Genomic DNA, 27,394 nt, shown 5'->3' with positions numbered 1-27,394 from the left:
CGGCGGAGCAGGGAAACAGAGCACTGTACTCGGCGGAGCAGGGAAACAGAGCACTGTACTCGGTGGAGCAGGGAAGCAGGGTGACGTCCTCGGCGGAACAGGAAGGCAGAGCGACGTCCTCGGCGGAGCAGGAAGGCAGAGCGACGTCCTCGGCGGAGCAGGGAAACAGAGCACGGTACTCGGCAGAGCAGGGAAACAGAGCACTGTACTCGGCAGTGAAAGGAAGCAGGGCGACATCCTCGTCGGAGCATGAAAGCGGCGTGACGTCCCCAGCTGAACTGGGAGGCAGAGCGAAGTCCCCTGTAAGGCCAGGGAGAGGAGCGTGGGTCTCCGTGCGGCCAAGGAGAGGAGTGTGGGTCTCCTCGAAGCAGAAGGAGGGAACGCTATTTGCCATGGAGCAGGGGGGCTGAGCGACGACCTCAGCTGAACAGGCGGGCTGAGCGACGACCTCAGCTGAACAGGCGGGCTGAGCGACGACCACAGCTGCACAGGGAGACTGAGGCTCTGAGGTCACTAGGTGAACCTTGGGCATGGGCGGAGCTTGGCTGGCCGTGTCGGCGGACTGGGGCGTGAGCGGAGCTTGGCTGTGCGTGTCAGCAGACTGTGGCGTGAGCAGAACTTGGCTGTGCGTGTCAGCAGACTGGGGCGTGAGCAGAGCTTGGCGGTGCGTGTCAGCAGACCGGGGCGTGAGCAGAGCTTGGCGGTGCGTGTCAGCAGACTGGGGCGTGAGCAGAGCTTGGCTGGGCGTGTCAGCAGACGGGGGCGTGAGCAGAGCTTGGCTGGGCGTGTCGGCAGACGGGGGCATGAGCAGAGTTTGGCGGTGCGTGTCGGCAGACTGGGGCGTGAGCAGAGCTTGGTTGGGCGTGTCGGCAGACTGGGGCGTGAGCAGAGCTTGGCTGGGCGTGTCGGCAAACTGGGGCGTGAGCGGAGCTTGGCTGGGCGTGTCAGCGCACTGGGGTGTGAGCATAACTTGGTCCTTAGGCTGAGATATTAGCAGAGCTTGGGCCTCAGAGCCTGGAGGCTTGGCTTGGTTGTCAGAGCCTGGAGGCTTGGCTTGGGCGTCAGAGCCTGGAGGCTTGGCTTGGGTGTCAGAGCCTGGAGGCTTGGCCTGGGTGTCATAGCCTGGAGGCTTGGCTTGGGCGTCAGAGCCTGGAGGCTTGGCTTGGGCGTCAGAGCCTGGAGGCTTGGATTGGACATAAGAGCCTGGAGGCTTGGCTTGGACATAAGAGCCTGGAGGCTTGAATTGGACCTCAGGGACATGAGACTTGACTTGGACTTGGATCTCAGGGACTGGAGGCTTGACTTGGATCTCGGGGACTAGAGGCTTGACTTGGATCTCAGGGACTGGAGGCTTGACTTGGATCTCAGGGACTGGAGGCTTGACTTGGATCTCAGGGACTGGAGGCTTGACTTGGATCTCAGGGACTGGAGGCTTGACTTGGATCTCAGGGACTGGAGGCTTGACTTGGATCTCAGGGACTGGAGGCTTGACTTGGATCTCAGGGACTGGAGGCTTGACTTATATCTCAGGGACTTGAGGCTTGACTTGGATCTCAGGGACTGGAGGTTGGACCTGGAGCTCAGGGACTGGAGGCTGGACTTGGAGCTCAGGGACTGGAGGCTGGACTTGGAGCTCAGGGACTGGAGGCTGGACCTGGAGCTCAGGGGCTGGACCTGGAGCTCAGGGACAGGAGGCTGGACCTGGAGCTCATTGACGTGAGACTTGACTTGGATCTCAGGGACGTGAGACTTGACTTGGATCTCAGGGATGTGAGACTTGACTTGGACTTGGACCTTTTGTTGGAGCTCGGCGGGTGAGCCCACCTCGTGGGGCTCAGGTTCGAGCTCTGAGGTCACTCTGTCGGTCCCGGGCTGGGTCTCTGCACGGGCTCTCCGGTGGAGTTTCTTATGCTCCCGCCAGCTGCTCTTGAAGCATTCCTGAGAGCAGAAGAAAGCTTCCTGGAGGCCCAGCTTCCTGCAAGTGGGACATTGAAGCTGAGTCTCTCTCCCGCAGCCCTCGGTCATACATCTCGGGGATTTCGCCCCCGTGTTGGCCGGAAACTGAAGTGGATCACTGGTTACTACCCTGTCCTCATAATAGAGGTTGAATGGTGGGTCCACCCGGGGCTGTCCATTGACTCTCCACCCCAGTAAATCAAGACCACAAAGTTGTCCAGGCTGTGAAAACTCCTCCATAAACAGCTCTGTAAACTGAGTGACATCATGGAGGGCTGGCGACCCAGCACTCACCAGCTGCTCCGCCCAGTCACGGGCTGGGCCGCAAAACCTGGAAACCAGGAACCCGATCCACACTCTCTTAGTAGGCTTGGGAACCGCCAAGCTCCAGAAATACTCCTGGCAGCTGAAGAGAAACTCCAGCGGGTAGCTCCCCAATCCCGCTGTCTCTGGCGGCAATTCAATGGCGTACCTTTGGGGAAATTGCACGGATGAAAAATGCGGCCAGTAATCCGAACGTTCCCCGATGCGGTATTGTCCTACTATTTTCCTGGTTGCTGTGGCGTGCCTTCTCTCTAGTCCTCCTGCTGCATCCATGTTAGGGCGGAAGATTCTGTCACAAGTCGTGACGGAGCAGAGATAAGGCGGATGCAAGTGCAGGATAACAGTTGTTTATTTGTAGAGACAGGCAGGCAGACAAATCCAAAACGTGATCCAAAACGTAATCCATAAACATGTGAGAGGTCAGGCGATTGGCAAATAGGCATACACGGGGCTAGGCAGGAATCTAGGTCGATAACCAAAACAAGACACGAACTAGAACGAGGGACTGGAAGCGGAGAATCCAGCGCGAACTAACTTATGACTATGACGCGAATTAAACTAACGCTAAACATTTACTTACTACTTACGACTTATTACTTCTTAATTTTCCGCGTTGTTTGCTGGGAGGCACGCGCTATATATGCCGACATGATCAGCGTCTCAACTGCTATCAGCTGAGAGCAATTCAGACCCACGTGATTTCCCAGCCAATGACGGAACAGGGAGGAGACATGACAAACATAAACAAAACACACGTGTCCCAATGTCACTACGGTCGACAGCGGAAAAGCAGGTGCTCGCGCATTTGCGCTTAGAGCACACTGCTTCGAGGGGGAATCGTGACACTCAAGTTTCATGGCTACCAAAGAACTTGTGTCCTGAAGTGAGACTAATTTTTGTAAATATGAATACATTTGAATACTTTATTTAATAAATTACAAGGTGTCAAAGCATGTAGTGCTGTGTCCGTATTTTTAATTTTTTTTTTCTTGTTAGGATTTTTCTTAGAATTATTTTGAATCACCACTGAAACTAATTGTACAGACCAAACCGTAAGTCATAGAGATGTGAAATTTGGTCAATAGATAATACTTACTCCCTCTACTGAGCGCAATGAACCAGATGAGCCCATCAGCCTAATACAGGCGCTATAGATTATACATATATTATAGAGATATATAGATATGCATTATTGTCCATATCTTGAGAATTTATTTCCTTGGCTTATGCCAAATTGTTCTAGGCTTACTAATTTCTACCATTATGGATGTTTTGATGACATCCTCCCAACAGGCTTGTCTGCCATTTTGATTCATGTTACTGCTTCTATTGCTGTCATTTTCTATCCAGTCAGTGTTTTGATTGACTACACGGCTACAAAATGTCCAGATTAGCTAAGAACAATTTTTTATCCTAATATTTAATGGCGTTTATGCGCTTTATTACGATAGGCATTCTTCTTTCTGTAGCAGATATGTATGCAGCTGTGTGGTGCAGACAGCAACAACAACAAAAAAGGTAGTACGTTTTTTGAGTGCTTTAGGCCAAAAGGTAGCAAAGAGGATGTGTTGAAGCTTTAGAATGGAAAAACCTGGCTAATGCAACACCGGGGTGGTGGGTAATCTATAGTGCAGCCCAGAGCACAAAAAAAAAAACAGATTTAACCGGGAAGTCTGTAGAAATTGAAGCCACACTGAAAGGCCATCCTACAGAAGATCACGTTTTAGGAGCACTATACCGTACTGTTCATAAGCATGCTTTACTGCAAGGTTGAAGCAGCGCTATATCATCAAGACATGTCTGAAGACATAGCTCATTCACATGCTAGCCCTTTATGCATGGGTCTAAATCCAGCATGGAGCTACATCTTAAACAAACCAACAAAAAGTTTCAAGCTTTGGTCATCCTTTAGAGGAGATTGAAGAAAACACAGAGGGCGAGAAAATGGGTGTCTGCTCAATGAATGAGACTCTATTGTCTCAAGAAACTAAACCGGGTTTTCCTGTTTCTGTGCTGACATTTCACCATGCTGCACTTTTTTTTTTCTTCTAAAAGTTATTGTCTTTCAAGTAAATAGCTCGGGATATCGAGGCATGCATTGAATGAGCTGCTCCTCCCTTGTGACGAGCGAGTGCTATCTTTGCGACGTCGGATAAGATGATGCGATTGCTCATCTTCTTGGCTGTGCTTTAAAACGATTAGGATTAACCGGGTCAAAGTTGAATTGGAGAGAAATCCAAGCATTGCCTGTGGGCAAAACGTCCCCTCTGTCCACAGTTAAACAATGGCTTCGGTGGCACAAGGCGGTTTTGTCGCCGATCATCTACAGGTGGCCTAATAATGAATGCTTCCGATTTTTCCGATAACTCTCTTCAACCTCTGTGGTTTCCTATTTATTAGCATGCATAATGAATAAGCTGAAAAGAAGAGCTGTCTTGTTTGCTGCATTGCCTCAGCAGCCTCCATGCTGAGCTGCTGATTCGGGAACGTGTTGGAAGGACTCCTGTTAACTTTTCACCTTGCCTCAGGCTCCTGCATTGATGAGCCCATTGATTCTGACACCGCGACATTTCCCTACCCGGCCTCTCCTGTGCTCGCCAGATGAGGCGTGTCTGTATGCCTGCACATCCTAATTCACCCTTATGTCGCGACCAGCTCCGATTACTGTTCTTCTCCTGAAGCCATCTGTGCACATGCAGCCAGGACAACAAGGCAGTGCTGAAACCTGCACTGCATGTCTCATCATTCCCTGTGACCCTGCTTCTGAAGATTTGTCAAAGACATGCTCTGTCGTGACTCACGTTGTCCTTTGCCTTGAGTCATGTGTGCGGATCCCAGCAAGGCTTTGATGCTCCTACTCCTTGTTTGACCTCATTTCCTGTCATTATTCTGCTTGAGAATGTTTTCTGCTGAGAAGATGACTACCCTGATACGGCTGTTGTAATGAATTTTACTGGCTGTTGTGTGCTCTGTTAATTATTTTAGTAAATATTAAAAAAAAAAAAAAAAATGTAATATAGTAAATGTAGTTTAAAAAAAAATCTGTTTGATCGATATATAGCTTTCTAGTTTTTCTTTTTTGCACTCTACAAAATTTTAAACATGCGGTTGAATATTAGATCAAATTTATGTTAAACCAAGAGGTTTCATCTACTTCTTGAAGGAGAATTTCTCTGAAACATTTTTTCTTAAAATTTTTCCCCAAGGCACATATTTCCCATTAAATCTCATTCATGGAAATTCTTTGCTCCATAATCTAACATTCACAAGAGTAAAGGTCGACCGATTACTGGATCTTACCGATACCGATAACTAGGTTGGGCGGTACCTGCCGATAACCGATTAATCAACCAATAGTTTTTAAAATACTGAATGAAAAAACTCTTGAGTAAAATATTGCTGAACGTGATTACAAAAATAAGCAGTACTGACTGTACCATGGAAAATATACTGTACTTTTTTAAATGAAAAAATATATATATATAATAAAATCCTGTTTCGCGTGTGTAGTCTGACATTCATTCAATTCCCCCCTCACAACTTTAGTTCCTACCTGCAATTAGTTCCCATTTACTGGTTGATGAACATAAATGGACACACAAAAAAAACTTGGTTTCCGTGGTTTCATCTTATCCTGTCATATATGACCTCTCATTGAATGTGTTTAGAGACATTCCGAAGAGAAATAATGCTTTTAAGGTAATAGCAGAGATCGCTAGTGCGTGTACGTTCCTAGTACAGGTATCTGCTTTCGAAACCAGTATGGGGTCAAACACGTAAATCAATCAACCAATCTCAATACTGATTAGTGCATTATTTATTTTGCTTTAGAAGCTATCTATAGCTACGACTGTTTGTCATTGTAATGCTGCACAGTGGCTACAAATAAGCAGTAACAATGCCCACAAGCGACATGAGTGCGAACGTAGCATAATGCCTAGCCAGCTGTTCATTGTTGCTAACTTAAAAAAATAATAATAATAATGTGTGTGTATGTATGTATGTATATATGTGTGTGTCTGTGTGTGTGTGTGTGTGTATATATATATATATATTCTGTTCATTGTCAGTTTTAGAAGTTGGTAGTTGGTAGTAGAATTAAGTATTACACAGTATGTTGTCCTGCTGAACTGAAGCCTTTCCTGTCATCTTTATCCCGATCCATGGAAAATACATGTCTATAGGCAACACTATTTAATGCTGAGACCGTATAATAATATGTTTATAAGACTTTTTATAACTCTCTTTTTTTTTTTTTTTGTTCTTGTATCGCTGCCATTATGGTTATGTACTTTCCCTTCCTTCCTGTAACAGCTGAATTAGCATATCTACCCTAAAATCACATTGTGTCTGTTAAAGCTGGGGAGAGTGACTTTTGGCTGACCATTATAAAAATGAACGAGACTGTATGGCAATCAATATCATATTTTTATAGCCTGGGGGATTACATAACATGGTGTAATCATGTTCACCATAATGCTTTTGAGCTTTGTAAGTGGAAATTGTGCAAAATGGAGATTTAGTGTACAAACCACAGGAATTATCCTACCAGAGCGCAGTACAAGCAAACAGGTTTGCACAAGACAAAGGCGACTCGATGAAGGAGAGACGAGGAGGTCTGGAAAAATAGCAAAATAATACATTTGAACGGTCAGACACAATATCTCAGCAGAATACGGAAAGTTTGTGGATTGAGCTAAAAATTCTCAGCAATTCTCCAGTTAAAATGCACATTTCGTGGGCATCCTCGCCACTGAAACACGATCCTGCGCCTGGCGCTCGCTTTTGTCTTATTGAGTCAGCACAGCAGGGGGGTTTATTGCACTCCACAATGGGATCCCTATCAGGTGTCTGTAAGCTGAGATCTAAGCACTGCCAGCCCGGCTAGTCCATGTCACCCAGCAACCGCAAACGCCAGTCATCAAAGAAGTCGTACGTCGCATTAATTATTCATGAATGTCAAGCATTTGGAGAAAAAGGTGACGTAAGAAGTAGAACCGCAGGCACACTGAGAATGCCCATCTGCCCCTGGCATCAAGAGTAGCGTTTGCGTTTGGCAAAATGGCGCCGGGGAAGAAAAGAGAAAACAGCTTGGGATCTTTTTGTTTCGTCCGTACTCGAGAACAAACGGACGGGATTTGTCATGTGAAATGTAGGATTGACGGAGAACATCAAAATAAATCTGTTGGACTAGTCAGATTACATCATGTGAGAATCACAGATTTGTGTTTCTCACATTTTATGAGTGTCAAAAGTGTTTGGCCAGAGAAAGAGAGTGGTTCTGATTTTCCTCTGCACAAAGAGGCCCTTAGTGTCTCAAGGCTACAGTCTTGTGGTCTTTCATCATTGTGGGTAGAGTGAATTCAGCCACAGACAATCTCTCTGGGAGAGCACTGCCAATCATTGTGACTGACTCTTACCATCACTGCAAACATGCAGCCCACAAAACGCTGTTTAATACACTGTCAATTCTATATTGTGATAGTTTGATAGTATGATGTTCCAGAGTTGATCTGTTTTTTTTTTCTTTCGATGGAGAAATTGTTCTTGCCACTCTGGGCTTGATGTCCTTCAGTGTTAGTGTTTCAGTGACTCAGCTCCTGCCAGGCTGGATAATTGGCTGATGAGCCAAACAGATGTGTCAATACAAGGGAGAAAGCAACGACCATTCAGAGCTCTGCTTATTTAATGTATCTTGATCTCTGGACAAAACAGCTGTTGAACACATTGATCTGCACTCGAGCTAGACATACACTTACTGGCCACTTTAACACAAACACATGTATCCTTGCATATTCGTGAAGTTATCCAATCAGTTGGTAAATGCTAAATGGTCTGCACGTACATAACGCTTTTTTAACCTTAGCGGTTCTACAAAGCGCTTTGCACTGTTTCTTATTCACACACCAATGGTAGCAGAGCTGCCATGCAAGGTGCTAGCTTGCCATCGGGATTGCCACTGAACTTGGGGTTCAGTGTCTTGCCCAAGGACACTTCGGCATGTGGAGTCACGTGGGCCGGGAATCGAACCGCCAACCCTACGACTAGTGGACAACCCGCTCTGCCACCTGAACCACAGTCGCCCACACAGTTAATCGTGCAGAAGCGGCTCAATGCATAAATAATATACAAACATCCAGTGCGTGGCAATTCTGCAGAAGGAATCGCATTGTAGATGAGAGAGGTCAGAGGAGAATGCTTCCAAATGACAACTTCCAATTATAACCACTCTTGGCATCCATGGTAAGCAGAAAAGCGTCTCAAAATGCACAAAACGTCAAATCTCGAGGCAAAAGGGCTACAGCTGCAGAAGACCACGTCGGCATTCATGCCTGTCAGCGGCTACACTTGGCACAGGCTCAATGAACCAGACTGGTGCTCCTATTACAGTGGCCAGTGGCTAATCTGTTCTAGTTGGCACTGAGATGATTTGTTGTTTCTAACCCATCGTTTCTGTTAAGTCAGTTGAAATTGCAGACATACAGAAGGTAGGCCACTCCCATTCTTTAAACTCGGACACACCTGAACCCGAAAACCAGTCAGTCCTTCAGAGTGATGTCATTCTGCTTGTTACTGTCATACAAGTCCCATTAATGTTTTGTGTAAGTTTCTGGTTTTCACGGTCCCCTGAGAGCAGAGTCATCGTTTCCTTTCTGTGTGTGGAATGTGTAGGTTTTGAAAAAGCAACCCACTCTCAGGTCAGCATGAACCTGAAACTCAGGAGTGTGAGCAGGTGCGTGACAGGGTGGAGCAGTCACAAGCCTAACAAGTTAATGTTGACTTGGCTGATGCAATGCATTAAGCTCATGTATTTTAGTTATTCTGTGTGTGTGTGTGTGTGTGTGTGTGTGTGTGTGTGCACACATAAGTTAAATGATGGTTAAATCTGGCCAGATGGCTGTGGGAGAGCTGTTTTTCCACTTGAGTGAATCACCAGTCTGCTGCTTAAGTGATTTCCGTCAGACGCAGTAGCTGCAAGGGCTATCACCGACTGCCTACTCAACTGAGGTTAATAAACTGTCAGATCCTCTGTACACTCACACACATGCATTCAGTGCACTGCTGTCATCTTTACAATACGTCCACGCACAAGCATCACCAACCGAGAATATATCACTTGTCCACCCACAACATGCGTGTTTAACGTCCTTCTAGACTTAAACCTGTTCTGAAGTGTGTGTTTTAAAGAGTTCGCCCCAACTGTAATTTATGTTTACTAGAACATGAATCACAGTCAAAATTAGAGGTTGAGAGCAGTCACTCTGACAGGTGCAGCTTGCGAAATGGCATAGCTAGCGGCCATGAATCAAATAAATTATCCGCTCACTGATAGGGGGCTGATATGGGGCTTTTAACACCTGAGTAACGCATGACAAACATGTCAGCATTTGCTGAAGGTAGTAGTGAACTGACGGCTCAGTTTTCTTATCTCGGTCTCTCTCCGTCTTTGTGCTTGACCTGCCTTCTCTCCCACGCCCAATCTTTTTCAGAAGGAAAGCCATTATAGATGAGCTTGCGTCATTTTTAAGGTGACTAGACTTTGACTTGACTTCGGGAGAGGCAGGAGGTCCAATTGTAATCATATTCATTAGGTTACAATACATCCAGGATTAACTAAATATTGAGTTCTCAGAAAAAAAAAAATTGTTGCATCCACCAACAGCAATAACATATTGTACAAAATGAATAGGTTGAGCATCTTAAACTTTAAGTTGTTGTCAGTTGTTGGCCAGACTCTCATTTAATTTGACGCTTCAAAAATTGACACTCCCACAGTCCAGGGTGACTGCTATAGGGTGCATAGGGCCAGATATGTGTCTATGAAGTTCGACAAGCATGAGTGAACTCTGGGGCTGGCTTGCAAAATCACCAGGCCTCAATCCCATCGAAAACCTGAACATACGGACATAACGTATATCTCCGATTTCGTTTCCATCGTTAAAATTGTTCCTCCATCTTGAATTTTTTCGTAAAAACCTACTTTTGCGAACTAGTCCTAGGTTTTTCGTCCGATCAGGACCAAACCAGTGCCAAAAGATTCTATGGAGTCTCTTTATCAATAATTATCCAAAAAAGTTTGAACCTTCAACTCGAGGTAATGCTATTCTCTAATGGCAATGGCCTCTTTAAGCAGGATAAATGTTGCAAAAATTGTTCAGGAATGGTTTGAGGAACTATTTAGTTCAAGGTTTTGACTTGGCCTCGAAGTTCCCCAGATCTCAATCTGATCAAGCATTTGTCAGACGTGCTGGACAAACGAGTCCAATCCATGGAGGCCCCACCTCGCACCTTACAGGACCTAAAGGACCTGCTGCTAAGGTCTTGGTGCCAGATACCAGAGCACATCTTCAGGGGTCTTGTGGAGTCCATGAGTCGATGGGTCAGAGCTGTTTTGGCGGCACTGTTGAGACCTACACAATATTAGGCAGGTGGTTTTAATGTCCATGTTAAAACCTTAGGCGAGATATCGAAAACTCACCACGGGTCCAATAATACAACGTGGTACAAAAGGTTCAATTAAATCAAATATGCTTAGTCATTTTTATTAGCAATATCTACTCAATGTCCATCATACTCGTTATATCTGTAAAATGTTCTTACCAGATTGTTTCGGAATTGAGTATGTAATACTACACGAGATGTCGGTATCATGACAACACTAATACAGAAAACATAATCCACAACCTGGAGAGTAAAATGCAAAATTTGATAGGAATTTGATGATAAATTCTTATTATACATCGGTAAGGAAAACCTCCTCAAGATGGACTCGAGGAAGTCACCTTGTAGAAGAATTAAATCTCCTCTAACTGTAGTTAAGGAATAAAAGTTAAGAGATCGGAATGGGTGGAAACGTGTTAGCAGTCAATCAGTAAAGAAGGAGTAGGAGCTTCTACTTGCATCTCTCAGGATAATGAGTCTTTATTAGTCACATATGCACAGTGAAATTCTTTTCTTCGCATATCCCAGCATGTAAGGAGGTTGGGGTCAGAGTGCAGGGTCAGCCATGATACAGTGCCCCTGGAGCAGAGAGGGTGAAGGGCCCAATGGTGGCAGCTTGGCAGCACTGACTACGTTTACATGGACAGCAGTAATGTAATTATTGACCTTACTCTGAGTAAGATAATAATGTGATTAAGGTGTTTACATGAGTCGCTTTTAGAATACTCCTGTCATGTTCCCTTTTTACATGTTTTAGAACATAATTAGATTAACAGCCTGTGTCATTATGTCACCGCGCCACGCCCTCCGACGTCCCTCCAGAATTTCACATATCAACATACAGTTCATCTTCGTTATGGTATCGTATACACTTCTGGGTGTTTTTATTTAAAAAAAAATTTACGGAAGCTTTAAGTGCAGTTAATTATTTGTCATGCTATACGCGCTAATAGACAACTGCTTGAAGCTGTGGGCTGCGTCTCAAACCGCGTAGTTACCGTCTATATAGTAGCCGAGATACATGTATTTTTCCCCACTACAGGCCTATAGTAGGCAAGTATGCGGTTTGGGACACAGCCAAACTCTCTTGTTCGCCGTAAAATGTTGAGCACTGCCGTGTGTGTACGTGTCCTGTCGCAAAATGTGGTGAAAACTCACACGACGTTCATAATGTGATTAAGGTGTTTACATGTCTGTAATACACGTCCATAATGCGACTAAAACAGGAGTACTCCACCTGTACTCCATTCGATTAGAGCTTAATTCGAGTATGACCTTAATTAGATTAAGGTAAGTAAAAATTGCTGTTTACATGGTAGTTTCTTAATCAAAGTATGGTCTCAATCGGGTTAAGAGTGCATTATTGTTGTCCATGTAAACGCAGCTACTGAGGCTTGAACCCCTCACCTTTCGATCAGTAACCCGTAGCCTTAACCACCAAGCCACCACTGGATGAGAGGAGTAGGAGTAGAAGTATTGTACATTACTCCTATAAGTTGATCTTTGGGTAACATTATATTCTAGGCAGTGCTCAGGTTGGTCTAACTAGTGTACATGGTCATGAGACTGTAGTTCTTGAGACACCAGCAACTCTATCATCTACATATTGGTCTGACGACATGATTCCGGCTAGTGGCGTGGAGACAAAAGCATTATCTTGGTTAAAATCTCTCTATGATCTCTGCTGTCCTAAACAGGAAGTCTTAAGCTGAGAGAGTGCCTGAATCCTGTTAATAAATAACAACTAGATAATTAACATGCTTTGAAATGAAATCATGACCATCCTCAAAACAGTCCCCGAATGCAGCTTTAATTATTTTACTGAAAGCAATTTTAACTGTACAGCGCATGCATTCTTTTGTCATGACAAGTTGTAAAGAATGTCACACCGCAAACCATTAGACTTGTCAATCATCACTTGCAATGTAGGTTAGCTAGCAGTTAGACTGATGTTACTGTCAACATGTAACATCTAACTGTCTGCTGGCTGAACAGTTCAATGCTCTTGCTGTTTTGGGGTGGTGACAGCTCTCGGTGGAAGATTTAAAGGCTTTTTTTTGTGTTTGTTCTCGTCTGAAATTGATGTATTTTCACCAGTGCATTGGCAAACAAGAGGGACCTTCTGTGTTGTGAATATTTATATTATAATCTAGTTGCTGATCCTACGGATGGTGTTCTGCCTCATTAGTGTCACGAGCCACGCTGCACTGAGAACCTCCATGAGAAAAGCCTGTTTGTTGTTGTTGTTATCTTGATGAGGAAATCTGCTGAATCTGTTCTGCCTCAGTGTGTTACACAGATGCAATGCCAGGACTGTTCACCCTGTGGAGTACACACTTCCTTTCACTGCGTCTCTTCTTTACTTTCCCGTCCACTCCCATCTCTCGTCTTGTCATCTTAGAAAACAGACTTGCTCTTATGAATATAGTTCCTGAAGGCCTCTGTCTGCTCACTGTTTCTTTAGTTCATACGTTCTTTCATCCTTTGTTTCTTTCTGTATCATTCTTTTCTCGCCTCCTCCCCCATTCTCCTCACAAAGCCCAGGCCCGACTGTCCCAGGCTGGACGTAGGCCAGCGCTCAACGGCCTGTGGCTCCTTTTATTCGTTCTTGGGTTGTACAGACAGGTTTATAGTCGAAGACTTCTCTTCCTCTCTCTCTCTCACTCTCACTGGCAGTACAGAAGGTTTCACCATGCATTTCTTTGTATGGGTTTAGTAAAAACAATTTGTCGCACAGCTGTTTGTTTTTTTTAAGGCAGTGTCTGTTGTATACGTGTTGCCAGATTGGTGGGAATAAATTGGTCTAAGTCTTACCCAGGCTGACATCATACTTCTGGTTAGGCATGGTAATTTAATCCTTACTAAGGATAGCAACAGCTTGTATGTAGGCAGATAAAACCTGTTTATTTTCTGAAAATACCACTCTAGCTGGGTTATCAGGTGACGTCATGATGCACCCATTATACCCAACTTGAAATTGCATTAGCATTTGTAATGGCCTTACGTCAGAAATACCTCTCACAGACCCATGAGCGGTTAGTGTAAGCACATCTAAATCGTGTTAGGTGAAACTTCCTTTTCAACGGTATTATATGACCGAGGTTTGCTCAGCAGTGATTCGCAGTCTGCGGCCGTCCAACAAAATCATCAGTATTCATCAGATCCAACAAAATCATCAGTATTCATCAAACGCACCATCACTTTTGTTTTTTCATATATCCTGTCTTAGACAAAAAGGCCTGTGACAGACCGAACTCCCTCACTTCCTCCTCAGCACTCAATGCCCATCTGTGTTCTCGCTCTTCCTCCCTCAGGACCAGTTTGAGAACCTCGACAAGCACACTCAGTGGGGCATCGACTTCCTGGAGCGCTATGCAAAGTTTGTGAAGGAACGGCTGGAGATAGAGCAAAACTATGCAAAACAGTTGAGGTGAGTATCCTATTAATAACCCAGCCTCAACACATGACACACATGGGGTCAAGAGTGTACTAATGCACATTATAATAATGATTTCCTGGCATTTTAATTCAGTCAATAGTGGGCTGCGCTTAACCCCGTGTTATCGTCGCTCTAAGCCCTGCTTTTAACCCTTAACCTTTTACATTATGAAACCCTGCTCCGGTTTCAGGTGCTTTACACATGCATTATATATATATATATATATATATATATATATATATATATATATATATATATATATATATATATATATATATATATATATATAATATATTCACATACACGTGTGTGTGTGTGTGTGTGCACAGTAAAATAAAATCCCCGAAAGCCCCTTTCAAGTTGTTGTAAGCCATGTCCCCATTTCTCTCCGAACCAAAAGGGAATTGTTAGACTGCGTTTGAGGGGAAAAAAGAAAAAAAAACAAAAAAAGTCTTTTTCTTGGCTTTGTGCATCTCAGGAGGCTTAAGACAGCCAAGGAGGATTTTTCTCACGACAAGGCATTATTTAAACCGGTCGCACGCTGTATTTATCCAATCGTGGTTGTTGACACTGCAAATATGCAAATAAGAACGTTAACCCAGGGTTTAGGAATGTACAGTATGAAACGTCAGATCACGAATACGCAGGATTTATTGTTAACCCCAGGTAAAGTATGAGCAGTGTGAAACATGAATCAGGATAACCCTGGACTCTGTTTACCCGGGGTTTGAAAAGCCCTAATGTCATAAAAAGGACAATTTTCAATGATAGAGGAAATATTGTTAAATATTTCATGTTTGCATGTCCTATTCATTAAGTCCATTTTAATTATGATGATCATTTTTATGATTGCCAGTCATTATTATGCCTGCAGCATAGTTTTTATTTATTTATTTATTTATTTATTTTTGACGAGCTCACAAGACAGAAGGTTCTCTGATTTAAAGTGCCAGTCAGCCACTTTCCTACAGAACACTGTGCAACATTTGTTTCTCTCGTTTTCACATCTGTCTGGCACGTATTTCAACATGCTACTCTTTGTAATAATAATAATAATAATAATGATGATGCAATCTACAATGTGTTGTGTGTTTGTTTTCTTTAATTAAAAATGCGGGGGGAAAACGTTATTGAAAAATACGGTGGACAATACACGATGTTCCTGAGTTGCTGTGAGGCGCGCTGGGAATCCTAGAGTAGAAACTCGCGTCGTTTCAGTCGGATTCGGATCAACACACCAGCTCAGATTTGAGCTGCGTCGCAACACCTGCAAGAAGGGCAAAGACCGGCCTTTAATCAAAATGATGTCATTTTGATTAAAGGATGTCATTTTGATTAAAGGCATGAGATTTCTCATGTCCTAACAGAGAAATCTCTCCCCTTCAGTTATCTTCGAGCTAGATATCTTGTGGTAATCAGCCTTTAGAGTGCACCCAGAGGCCCACAGACCACTTATAAACTCGCTCAGCAGTCCTGTACTAGGAGACTGTGAGAAGGCTTCATCTTTAAGTCTTCAGGCTACTTGTCTTCAAGCTACTGATTTCTTGCTGAATGTATTACTGCGTCTTGCAGCCGTGGGATTTATCATTTCGATTCGATTTCATTTGTACAGCACTTTGAACAATAGATGATCACAGAAATGAACGCAAAATCGAGGAAATGCAGCAGTATTCACATGAGCTTGCGGTTTTTCAAAATGACGGCGGTTTTTCCGCAGATTTGGGCCAAGACGCACCATTCCGAAAGACCATTCCGTGCAATTGCGATTTCGCCGGAAAAAAAGCACAAGAAAACAAATTTTGAAAAAAGCAGCAGCAAAATCGAGCGTTTTTGGCCACGACAATCACAATAAAAAAAGAAAAACTCTGCGAAATCCTGTACGGACTGACAAGGTCACAACACGGCTTTACAGAAATCCGGTTGTAGGTTTCGATAACTAACGAGCAATCCAGAGACGGCAGCGGCAAGGAAAAACTCCCTGAGACGGCATGGGGAAGGAACCTTTAGAGAAGCCAGACTCGAAAGGGAACCCGTCCTCATCTGGCTGACACTGGATAGTGTGATTATATAACCCGCACTGCGTTGAAGAGCTCAGCACAGCCCGCCGTACAAAACGTTCATCTGCAAGTCGCTCGCAGTAGCTTTTTTTTTTTTTTTTTCTATCAAGAAATCTTCCATCCACCAGCTTTAGTAAAACTGTAAGGTGTTTAATATTCGACGTTAAATGCGTTCGCACTGCATGCTTGATAAACCAGACAAAATGATAGCTGAGGTTGTTTGTAGATCTACCTCCTCCACAGCGAGAATCAGATATTCTGTTGTAGAGGGAATAAACTGCGCTTTCACGTGATGGAAAAAAAAAATCAAAGAATCAATCGCATGCCTTAAATCTGCTCCAGGAGATGAGTAGAGCCGCAGCTGTGGCCTCCCCTATCTCCTCTTGTCCTCCCCTCCTCTCTGCTTTGCTTTTAAGGATGTAAGGCCTCCTGCCCTCCCTCTAGGATTTCCACTGTTGCCTGGATACAGCACTCTGGATACAGAGTGCCCGCTCAGCCCTCCTAATGTCTAGGATAGTCATACCGTGGCAAAACACACACGTCATTATACGGGAGATCAGAGGCCTATGTTAAAGACACTGCCGGATACACACCTGCCGCTGGGACAAACCCCAGTTAAAGGACAGTCGCTGATATTCCCAGAAGAGAGTTTTTTTTTTTTTTTTTTTTTAACGTATTTATTTATTTTACATTAAGGGAAATTTCCATTCTAAACTAAAAACTCAAAGTAATAGCATACGGACTGACAATGAATATTAATTTATCCTTAGAATGACATTTAATTATTACAAGATGGACTGCAGTGAATATTTGAGCCCTTTAACTTTTCCATTCAGGTTTTTAGGTCCACCTACTATATACACACACACACACACACACACACTCGGTAGGTGATTACTGACTTATATCCTGTCCATAAATATTCAGCAAACAGCACTCCCTTGATCTGACGCTTGCTGGCTAAAGGGTACTTCACACAAATTACGCGAGAAAAAAGACACGCTTTTGTCTCTAACTGCGTTCCTATGTGGGAGACTAACAAGGAAAGTATGAGTAATAAAGTGGCCAGTGCAGCGGTGTCTGGTTATATCTTTTATTCATATCTGCCTAGATTCAACAAACAACCGGAGAATGGAAGAAAAACCCTATCATCTGTTGGGTTTCGCAAATGAAAAGGTGTCGAAGTTGAACTATGCGATCTGGCTGTCTGTTGCATGGTCAACGTGCAGATATGTGAAGACACTGACAAAACCAAGCAAAATAAAGTACAGCATAAAGCCATAAGTATGTGGACTCCTGAATATCACACTTACATGTGGGCCGTCGCCAAACTGTTACCACCAAGCTGGAAGCCTGGAATTGTATAGAATGCTATAACATTAAGATTACTGAAACGAAGAGGCCCAAACATGTTCCAGCATCACAGTGCTTCTGTGCACAAAGAGGTCCAACCATTAAGACATGGTTTTCCAAGCTTTGAGTGGCCTGCACAGAGCCCTGACCTCTACACCACTGAACACCTTTGGGATGAACTGGAATACTGACGGAGTCCCAGGCCTCTCGTCCGACATCAATACCTGACCTCGCTAATGCATGCATTACAAAATCTAGTGGAAAGCCTTCCCAGAATAGTGGAGGATATTTTAACATAAAAAGGGGACTAAATATCGGATGGGATGTTCAACTAGGCTGTGACGTTGTGGCCATATGCTAGCACAACATAGTCACATTAAAGTTAAACCAAGAGAAAGAAAGGAGTCTAGACAGACACAATGGTCATTTTTTCCCGGGTTGTTAGGAGAGAACGCCACGTCTCATAACCCGAAACCCCATGCCACATGGGAAAACATACCGTAAATGGTCGTCCCTTCCACAGAAATTCATAGTCGTTCATTTCCTTCCTGTATAACTGTGTGCTTAACTAGCTCGAGGTTCATTACATTAGGTTAGCTAGCACTTTTAAAGCTAGTCAACATCGTACTTTTCATACATTTACCATTTATCACTCGTGTCGTCGCGACTAAAGAAACGTCCTCTTACTTTCTCGTGAAGTTAACAAACAGACCGAATTCATCTCGTTACGGAAAAACAGCCAAACGTAATATTATGTAGCTGAAAACGTAGCTATCACCTCTACCTGTTCCAAACTGACACTGGAGACTCGAGGATTTAAAATGATTGTTCCTTTAGAGGAACAATACCTTCACCGTACCAGTGATTTAGTATTGGTTTCTTATTATATATTAGATTATATAGATCATCTGATAGACAAGTCCTTGTGAGTGACTTGTTACGGTGGAAAGCGTTAACGCGCTACAAGGATCACGTTAATATAAACCAGTGAGTTTGAATTCGAAACGTAAACACCGCTTTCTGACCGATCATGCCTGAGCATTCGAGAGTGCTGTGGTACGTTTTAGTTTGAAGGATGCTATATAGATGGTCTCGTTTGGAGGAATTTATTTTTTTTTTTTTTAATCAGTTTTGTGCTGATTCTGATCTCACACCTTGTTCACACGCTTCCACACACACGATGTGGTGCCGTAAATCTTTTGGTTATAGACGATCTGAACGTAATGAGGAAGTGTGGCGGTCCTCGGCAGTGGAATAATCATAGCTGTGCTCTGTAGGGAGAAGCGTTCACTTTGACCTGTTTATATGTCTGTGCGTTAGAGGAAGTGTGTTTATTGGAAGTACATTGTGGCATTTAGGTGAGGGAAGAGAACTCGCACACACGCGTGCACACACGCACGTACGCACACACGCGTGCACACACGCACGACAACCTTCATCATGTCCCTCATGAAAGGAACGTGCCTAAACACAGCAGACCCGCTTCTCTCAAGAGCTCTTATTTATCAGAAATCTATCTCTTCTCCTCACGTTTTTAGGAAGAAGTAGGACAAAGGGAGGGGAAATTAACATAGTGTTGGGTTTCCCTCTTGTCTTTGACCTAGTTTAGCACCCTCACTGTTTACTCTTACTTCTTTTATGTCCGTGGTGTATGGTTTTGATGTTCTTGCTCTAATTGTTGACCAACAGGAGCCTGGTGAAGAAGTACTGCCCTAAGCGCGCCAAAGATGATGAGCCCAGGTACGTTTCTCTTGTAACGTTAACGTTATTTTTGCTGTGATTCTGCCCTCGAACCACTTCCACACACTCCTACACTCACAGACACACACCCTGCGGCATTAGCACGTTAAATAATTATTTTAGCAGGCAGACACATTCTTGCCAATTATTCTGTCCCTATAAAACGGAATGTTCCAGTTATTAAGGTCTTTGCCGTGACTGTCGTATTTTCTAATTAAATCCTGTGCACTGCACTTTTCCAGCTCAGAATGTGGATCTGGATTCCTGTGTGGACTCAGGACATGGTTTACTGCGGCATCTCACAGTTAGATCGTTTGTAAAAGAAGAAGAGCTATCATCTGTGGCCTTTATTTGACGTGGACAGGACCCGACAGCGTTTTGATGAATGTCGAGTTCCCTGTCGCACGCCGTCATGGCATGTGCCTTCCTGTTGTTTACCGCCAACACAGTGTCTAGTGGAGGCCCTCGTGCCACGCTGTAGTCCATCAGCGAGCCGTGTGCGAGAGTTCAGAGCTCAGCTGTAGACGGGGCAGGGAGTATCGGCTGGCCGCCGCTTCAGGAGCCTCCCGTTTGCTTTAATGAATTCCATTAGACGCGCATCATTACCCGAGGAGCGCTCCTGTCTTTAGAACATTCCATCCCAAGCTACTGGAGCGGGAGGGATATCAAGAAGGCTTAATTTTGATAAAGCATACACGCGGCTTCAAAGAACACCTTCCTCCCTACAGGGTTGTGTGTGTGTGTGTGTGTTTTGGGGGGGGGGGGGGGGGGGGGGGCTTTTAATAAAATGAGCAGGTCAGGCTTGTCTGCCTGGCGGTCAGTCACCATCAACAGACTCCAGTCCTTAAGAGCATATGCTGCAATAAACTGTGTGTGTCTCTGTGTGTGTGTGTGTGTGTGTGTGTGTGTGTGTGTGTGTGTATTTGTGTCTCAGTGTGTATATATGTCTGTCTGTATTTCATCTCTGTGTGTGTGTGTGTGTGTGTGTCTCAGTGTGTATATATGTCTGTCTGTGTTTCATCTGTGTGTGTGTGTGTGTGTGTGTGTGTGTGTGTGTGTCTCAGTGTGTATATATGTCTGTCTGTGTTTCATCTCTGTGTGTGTGTGTGTGTTTGTGTGTGTCTGTGTGTTTGTGTCTCAGTGTGTATATATGTCTGTCTGTGTTTCATCTGTGTGTGTGTCTGTGTGTCTGTGTGTTGTGTTGTGTTTGTGTCTCAGTGTGTATATATGTCTGTGTGTGTTTCATCTCTGTGTGTGTGTGTGTGTGTGTGTATTTGTGTCTCAGTGTGTATATATGTCTGTGTGTGTTTCATCTCTGTGTGTGTGTGTGTGTGTGTATTTGTGTCTCAGTGTGTATATATGTCTGTCTGTGTTTCATCTGTGTGTGTGTGTCTGTGTGTCTGTGTGTTGTGTTGTGTTTGTGTCTGTGTGTATATATGTCTGTGTTTCATGTCTGTGTGTGTGTGTCTGTGTGTTGTGGTGTGTTTGTGTCTCAGTGTGTATATATGTCTGTCGTTGGTTCTCTGTGTGTGTGTTTGTGTGTGTGTGCACGTATCTGTGTGTATGTTGTTCTGTTTGTGTTGGGATGTGGGTCAGTCCCTGTGTTTGTCGGTGTTTCGTCAGTCTGCGTGTGTACGTGTGTGTGCGTGTTTGTCTCCGTTTTTGTGTGTGTGTGCGCGCACGTCTGTCTGCCTGTGAAACCATTCACAGTTGGAGCATAAGGGGATTTACATCTGATTGTTTGGGAACACACACTGATTGTGCGTGTGTGTGTGTGTGTAAATAGCAGTGTGTAGAACTGTACAGAGTTGAGGTGTGAGTATGTGATGTGCATACTGAGTATTTCTGTCTCTAGTCAGCGAGATACAGTTCCTCTCATTGTTTTAAGTGCATTCACTGGAAAGCTCCCTGTGGTCTCTTCAGTTGTTTTGTAAAGAAACCGCGTACACAAAAGTGTTCCTTTTAATATGAAGCGTCGGGGGTTAATGGGAAAATTCTCTGCTGGTTACAAGTGCTGTAATGAAATGCTACGTGTCTGATATCTTTTTGATCAAAATGCTGAGTGACTGACCGAGCATGCGTTACTGGTTTACAGATTTACGACATGCCTGTCATTCTACTCCATCTTGAACGAGCTGAACGACTACGCGGGTCAGCGAGAGGTCGTTGCCGAGGAGATGGGCCACAGGGTGTATGGCGAGCTGATGAGATACTCACAGGACCTGAAAGCTGAGAGGAAACATGTGAGTACCGGTTATTTTTTGCCATCTAGTAGGTGCTATAACCTTACACGTCACGTCATTGTATATGTTATGACATTTTGCTTTAGATTAATTGTAAAATTGACAGTTTTTATAGTAGACTCGTTACTCCAGCAGTTACAGGAAGGTTATGGGAAGGAACACCGACGGAGACTTGGCGCTAGGATAATATTAACCTTATTGTAGCAACAATCATGATCGAGACCGAGGGAACGAAATGGAAACAATACAGCGCTGATCTATAGCAACACTAACGGGACAAAAACTGCAGTAGGCTTTATCAGTAGGTGTCTCTAAAGTGATGTTTTAGAAGCAGTACAAATGTTATGTAATAATAATAATATATATATATGACAATAAACCTGATTTGCAATGGGGGTTGAATAATTTCGATTGCAACTGTACTGCGTTCAGCCTTTTATACAGACCGTTATACAGAAGATTCTGATTGAGGTGTTTGCATGAACGTTTTTATTCCGATTGACCAATTAATCGGTCGTGTTATTAACGGGTTATCAGGCAGGATAGAGAGTAGTTTTGATCCATTTCTTCCACGGACCTTGAAGGATGTCGAGTCGTGCCGTGAGACTCTCTACGAAGAATACGAAATTGCACAGACACCGTGGCGCTACTATAAATACTACATTTTAAATTTTTGGTGTCTTTTTTTTTTTATACAACATGATGTTCTCAAGCGCACATTCCCAATTTTCATAAGAGACTGGTGGATGGAATCGCAAATACTCTGGTTGTAAACAGCATGTTGTGTGTGTGTGTGTGTGTGTGTGTGATGTGATGTGGTGTGCAGCACCTCCAGGAGGGACGGAAGACCCAGCAGTATTTGGAGCAATGCTTCAAACAGATGGACAATGTGAGTATTACATTATAGGTGCATGTGTGTGTGTGTTGCCTAGAGTAGCTAAGTGTGTGTGTGTGACTAACCTGCAGACTGTCCACCAGCTGGGAACGGGTCTCTCTTCTCTCTCATTCATATTCATGCGTGGGTGAGTGACTGAGGGGGCGAGAGAGAGATTTTCAAATTGAAAATAATTCAATATACGTATGTTTAAAGGTCCAATTATGATATTTTGTGCATTTCTAAAGCGAATCACAGTGCATCTAGGGCTCACTTCTTTTTTGCTATCCCTACACTTCACACATTCTGTTTACCCCATGACACACACACACAGTGCACAGAGTGCAATGTGGAGCAGTTAATATATACTGTAGTCAAACTGGATTGTTTTTGCAGCTTTATGATTAGTGCAAGTGCAAGCCAGCAACAGCTGAATCTCGCATCCAGAGTGGCCATGCTGTAATGCCTTAGGTATTCTTCTGTTGCACTGTCACAAAATTAAACGCAGATGTTCTGACAAACTCCGGTACAATGAATTTCTTGACCACGTTTCCTCCTTTGCTTGTCTGGTTGTTTACTGATGTACCTTGTATATCTATAAAACTATTACTTTGGATCCTTGTTTGTCATCCTTCGAGAGGGAGAAGCTCCTGATGTGAAAAGCAGAGAGCTGACTGCAGGCATCAGTGAGCAGTGATTCATTACTGCCTGTGGAATTGAATCACGTTTCAAATTCACCAACCTGAAATGTTGTCTGTGCGCGTTGTCTATGTGGATCGTCTCGGGTGAATGTGGCAGAGCAAGAAGAAGTTTGAACGCGAGTGCCGAGAAGCAGAGAAGTCCCAGATTCTCTTTGAGAGGTTAGACAACGACATCAATGCCACGAAGTCCGAGGTGGAAAAGGTAAGCAAACAGCTGTCAGTTGTTATGGATTAGGCACACACACTTTCTGGTGATTTCACTGCTTGTCTAATAGGTTACAAATGCAGCATTTTGTTATTCCTATCATGCAGACTGGCCTGAGTTTGTTTTTTTTTTTTTTGTTTTTTTTTTTAAACGTTTTTTAACATTTATGTCTAAATTTATTCATATTATGCTAACACAGTTTAAAGGAAGTCCTTTTTTTCCAGGCCAAGTCCCAGCTGTATATGAGAACCCACATGGCAGATGAGAGTAAGAATGAGTATGCAGCTCAGCTGCAAAACTTCAACGCAGAACAGTGGAAGCACTTCCATGTGGCCATCCCACAGATCTTCAAGGTAACTTTTCACTCTCCTGCTGTATTGTATTTCAGCAAATCACATAAAGTGGTGCCTTTTAGATTTCATAACTACTACAGAAAAGGTACTTGTGTGTCTAGTGTGTGTGTGTGCGTGTATACTTACTTGCATGTGCTTTCGCAGAATCTGCAGGACATGGATGAGCGCCGGACGGTGAAACTGGGAGAGACGTACCGGAGCTTTGCCGAGGTGGAGAGGAAAGTCATCCCGATCATTTCCAAGTGCTTAGAGGGCATGGTGATCGCCGCCAAAAACGTCGATGAGCGCAAGGTAGACAAATGAATATCTCCACTGCAAAACTACACACAGATATAGATCATTTTTCCCTGTTGAGAATCTGTGTACAAACAACAAACACACATCCTCAAATTTGAAAGGCAAAGCCAGTGACACAGTGAACCAAATATTATTAATGATGCATTCAAACGACATTGTCTGCAAATTATGATTAAGATTTGTTAAAGAACGTTACCCACATTAGAGTTGTCACTAATATTGAGCAAAATTTTACATTTATTAGGCTCAAGATGTACATAAAAATCTGTCATCAACATTTTGTTGTATAAGCCCCTGTCCTTTAACGCACCAGGATTTCGTATTCACTATCAAGCCTTTTGAATAATTCATTAAGAAGTTCCAGTCCACTGGAAATGTTATGAATCAACCCGGAATTGGACGTGTGTGTATATTGTCTCAGCGCACTGTGACTAGGATGGTTCGAGTGGCCAAAAAATCTCCAAGGATCACAGCTGGAGAACTGCAGAAGTTAGTTGTGTCTTGGAGTCAGAACGTCTCCAAAACTACAATCCGAAGTCACAACATCACCACAAGTTGTTTTGAAGGGTTTCAAGAAAAAAAGATTTTACTCTCATCCAAAAACAAACTCGAGCATCTTCAGTTTGCCAGACACTTCAAATGGGATTGGGTTTTATGGTCAGACGAAACCAAAATAGAGTTTTTTGGTAATAAACACCAGGGGTGGTTCTGGCGCACACCTTATGACCACGGTTAAATATGGTGGTGGCTCTTTAATGTTTTGGGGATGTTTTTCTCGCAGAGGACCTGGACATTTTGTTAGGATTCATGGCATCATAGACTCTATCAAATATCAACAGATATTAAATGAAAACCTGACTGCCTCTGCCAGAAGGCTTAATATGGGCCATGTTTGGATCTTCCGGCAGGACAGTGATCCAAAACATAAATCAAAATCAACACAGAAATGGTTTACTGACCAAAAAAATCAAGGTCCTGCCATGGCCGTCCCAGTCCCCTGACTTGAACCCCATAGAAAACCTGTGGGGGGAACTGAAGAGGAGAGTCCACCAGCGTGGACCTCGAAATTTGAAGGATATGGAGAGATTCTATATGGAGGAACGGTCTCAGATACCTTTCCATGTATTCTCCAACCTCATCAGTCATTATAGGAGAAGAGTCAGAGCTGTTATCTCAGCAAAGGGACCTAGCACAAAGTATTGACTAAAAGGGTGCCAATAATTGTTGCACACCAATGGGTTTTTTGGGGGTTTTTTTGGGTGTTTTTTTTTGTTGTTGTTGATAAACATGTGTTTTGTTCGCAATTGTTTGATATCCATGAGAGCAGAGTATTTTTGTGAATTTTTTGATCAAAAGGTTGAACAATAAAGACAAATTGTCACAGCCTTCTTTACTCATATATTTACCAAGGGTACCAATATTAGTGGAGGGCACTGTACATAGTGCACTATATGCCCAGTAGTCCATTTGTGATTCAGCCACTTCAGTTAATTGCCAGTTGGAAATGAACTACTCCACTGTGGTATAATTTAGGCCACACACATTAAAATTAATTCGAAAATAAGGAGTTAAATGAGAACAAATGTCTCAAAAAAATAAGCCGTAATTGACCTGCTTTTATTCAGACCTGGTTGTTCTATCTCATTTGACAAGATCATCTGACCAAAAGGTTCTTAGGACAAAATATTACAACAGAGCCTAAACATTTCACGGTGGATTATGATAGGTAAATATTGTGACAACTTGAACAGTAGAATTCACATTGGCAGCCCTACATCATTACATCTGAAGTACGAACGTGCTGTTCTATCCGCTGTGGCATTTGTTTTTGTGTGTCCAAGTTGCCGAGGGGATGTTTCTACTAGCCTTGGATCATTTCTGGGAAGGAGTAGTCGAGGTATGATAAACATGGTCAGAAACAGTGATGAGGTTAGGGAGGAAGCCCAGCATCGTAGCCAGGATTGCACAGTCTTTCCCATGATGCTCCTTAAGCAGTCTTCAGCCTCTCGTTTTGTTTTTAATTGGCTCAGTTTTGCTCTGACTATATACCTCCACCCACAGATTGGACTGCTTCCCTATACTGTCCACGGAGGAACATTTGAGTAATGACGACATGTTTGCAGTTTGCACTTGTATTCATGAGAGTAGCTCATCCTAATCCTGAGGGCGTTGTATCGTCCTCGAGAAGGGCTGCTTACATCGATGATCACATCCTTTTGCAGAACACCACTCCTCTGTGAACGTGCACATTGCAGCGTGACTGATAATCAGGCACATATTACAGTACCTACTGTTTTGTACATGAATCAGATCTTATTATTTTCAACATATGCGTTTATGACAGCGTTTGCCGTCATAATCTCTCACTTGCTTGAATTGCTTAATCAGTGTATTGTATTTTAACCTAATGTCTGTTTGACTCAGGACACATTAATCGTGGTGGAGTCATTTAAGTCTGGGTTCGAGCCACCGACTGACTTTCCCTTCGAGGACTTCAGTCAGAACATCCAGCGCACAGGGTCAGACGGCACCATCGGCACTCCTAAAAACGACCCAGGCAAACCTGACCCCAAACACGCGTTAGGAAAAACCAAGAACAAACTCTGGTTGTTTGGGAAAAAGCCCAAGGTAAGACTTTTGGATCTATGCAGAATCACATGAACATGCTACCACACATATCTGGCTAACCTGAAAAATCACTAATGGCCATCCAGCTGTTGGCATGATGTTTTTAAATCAAGTGCACCTGCTTTCAGGGCAGCTTATATAAGCAAAGTCTTACAAGCCAGTACAAGACTTTAACCCGCCAGGGCTGTAAAAGGGTTTGACATGCAGTTAATCATTAACTTATTTGTGGTATTAGGCCTCACACTGACGTGTTAACAGGCCTTTTGTGTTTCCATTCATATACGTACTTGATTGTGTGACCAAGGTCAAATTTACTATTCATGCTTTTTTACTTCCAACCATTAATCATGCCCTTCATATGAGAGTCATAATCACTCTTGACTCTCAGTCCAGGTTAATTGTATGTCTTAATACATATTTAGTTATATCGCTGATTAACCATAAGATTCATTTGTTTGATTTGCGTTTGTTTCTTTTCTCTTTTTTTTTTTTTTTTTTTTTGACAATTGGTGTTTTGTTTTGTTTTTTGTTGCCCCAGCTCCCCCCTTCTGCTCCTCCCCCACCCACTCCTAGTGTCCTTTCTACCCATTTCCAGTCTCCTAAATTCCCCACTGAGCGAATAACGTACTGTCTCAATGAAATGAGAACGGTTACGTCCAAGATCCCAACATTCCGGGGAATAAAGAGAGGGGTAAGAGATGCTGGGTGTCTGGGTGCGCTTGTCTGTTCATCTGTGTGCGTTTGCGTGCATCCATGTGTGATTTTGCAGTGCTTTTGATAGT

General features: G+C 43.6%; 1 protein-coding gene across 2 annotated transcripts in view; it reads left to right on the top strand.

Annotated features, from left to right (window-relative positions):
* Positions 1-27,394, top strand: part of fnbp1l (formin binding protein 1-like) — a 63,279-nt gene that overhangs the window by 28,647 nt on the left and 7,238 nt on the right. For both annotated transcript variants that reach the window (XM_017467903.3, XM_017467902.3), the window contains exons 2-9: positions 14,037-14,152; positions 19,261-19,311; positions 21,407-21,554; positions 22,381-22,443; positions 23,227-23,331; positions 23,559-23,687; positions 23,832-23,978; positions 26,409-26,612. In XM_017467903.3, coding sequence (XP_017323392.1) covers positions 14,037-14,152; positions 19,261-19,311; positions 21,407-21,554; positions 22,381-22,443; positions 23,227-23,331; positions 23,559-23,687; positions 23,832-23,978; positions 26,409-26,612 — 963 coding nt within the window. The remainder of the gene's footprint in view (positions 1-14,036; positions 14,153-19,260; positions 19,312-21,406; positions 21,555-22,380; positions 22,444-23,226; positions 23,332-23,558; positions 23,688-23,831; positions 23,979-26,408; positions 26,613-27,394) is intronic.

The sequence above is a fragment of the Ictalurus punctatus genome, chromosome 5 (assembly GCF_001660625.3).
Source record: "Ictalurus punctatus breed USDA103 chromosome 5, Coco_2.0, whole genome shotgun sequence".
Taxonomy (NCBI): Eukaryota; Metazoa; Chordata; class Actinopteri; order Siluriformes; family Ictaluridae; genus Ictalurus; species Ictalurus punctatus.
This window is presented reverse-complemented; position numbering and strand designations above follow the sequence as displayed.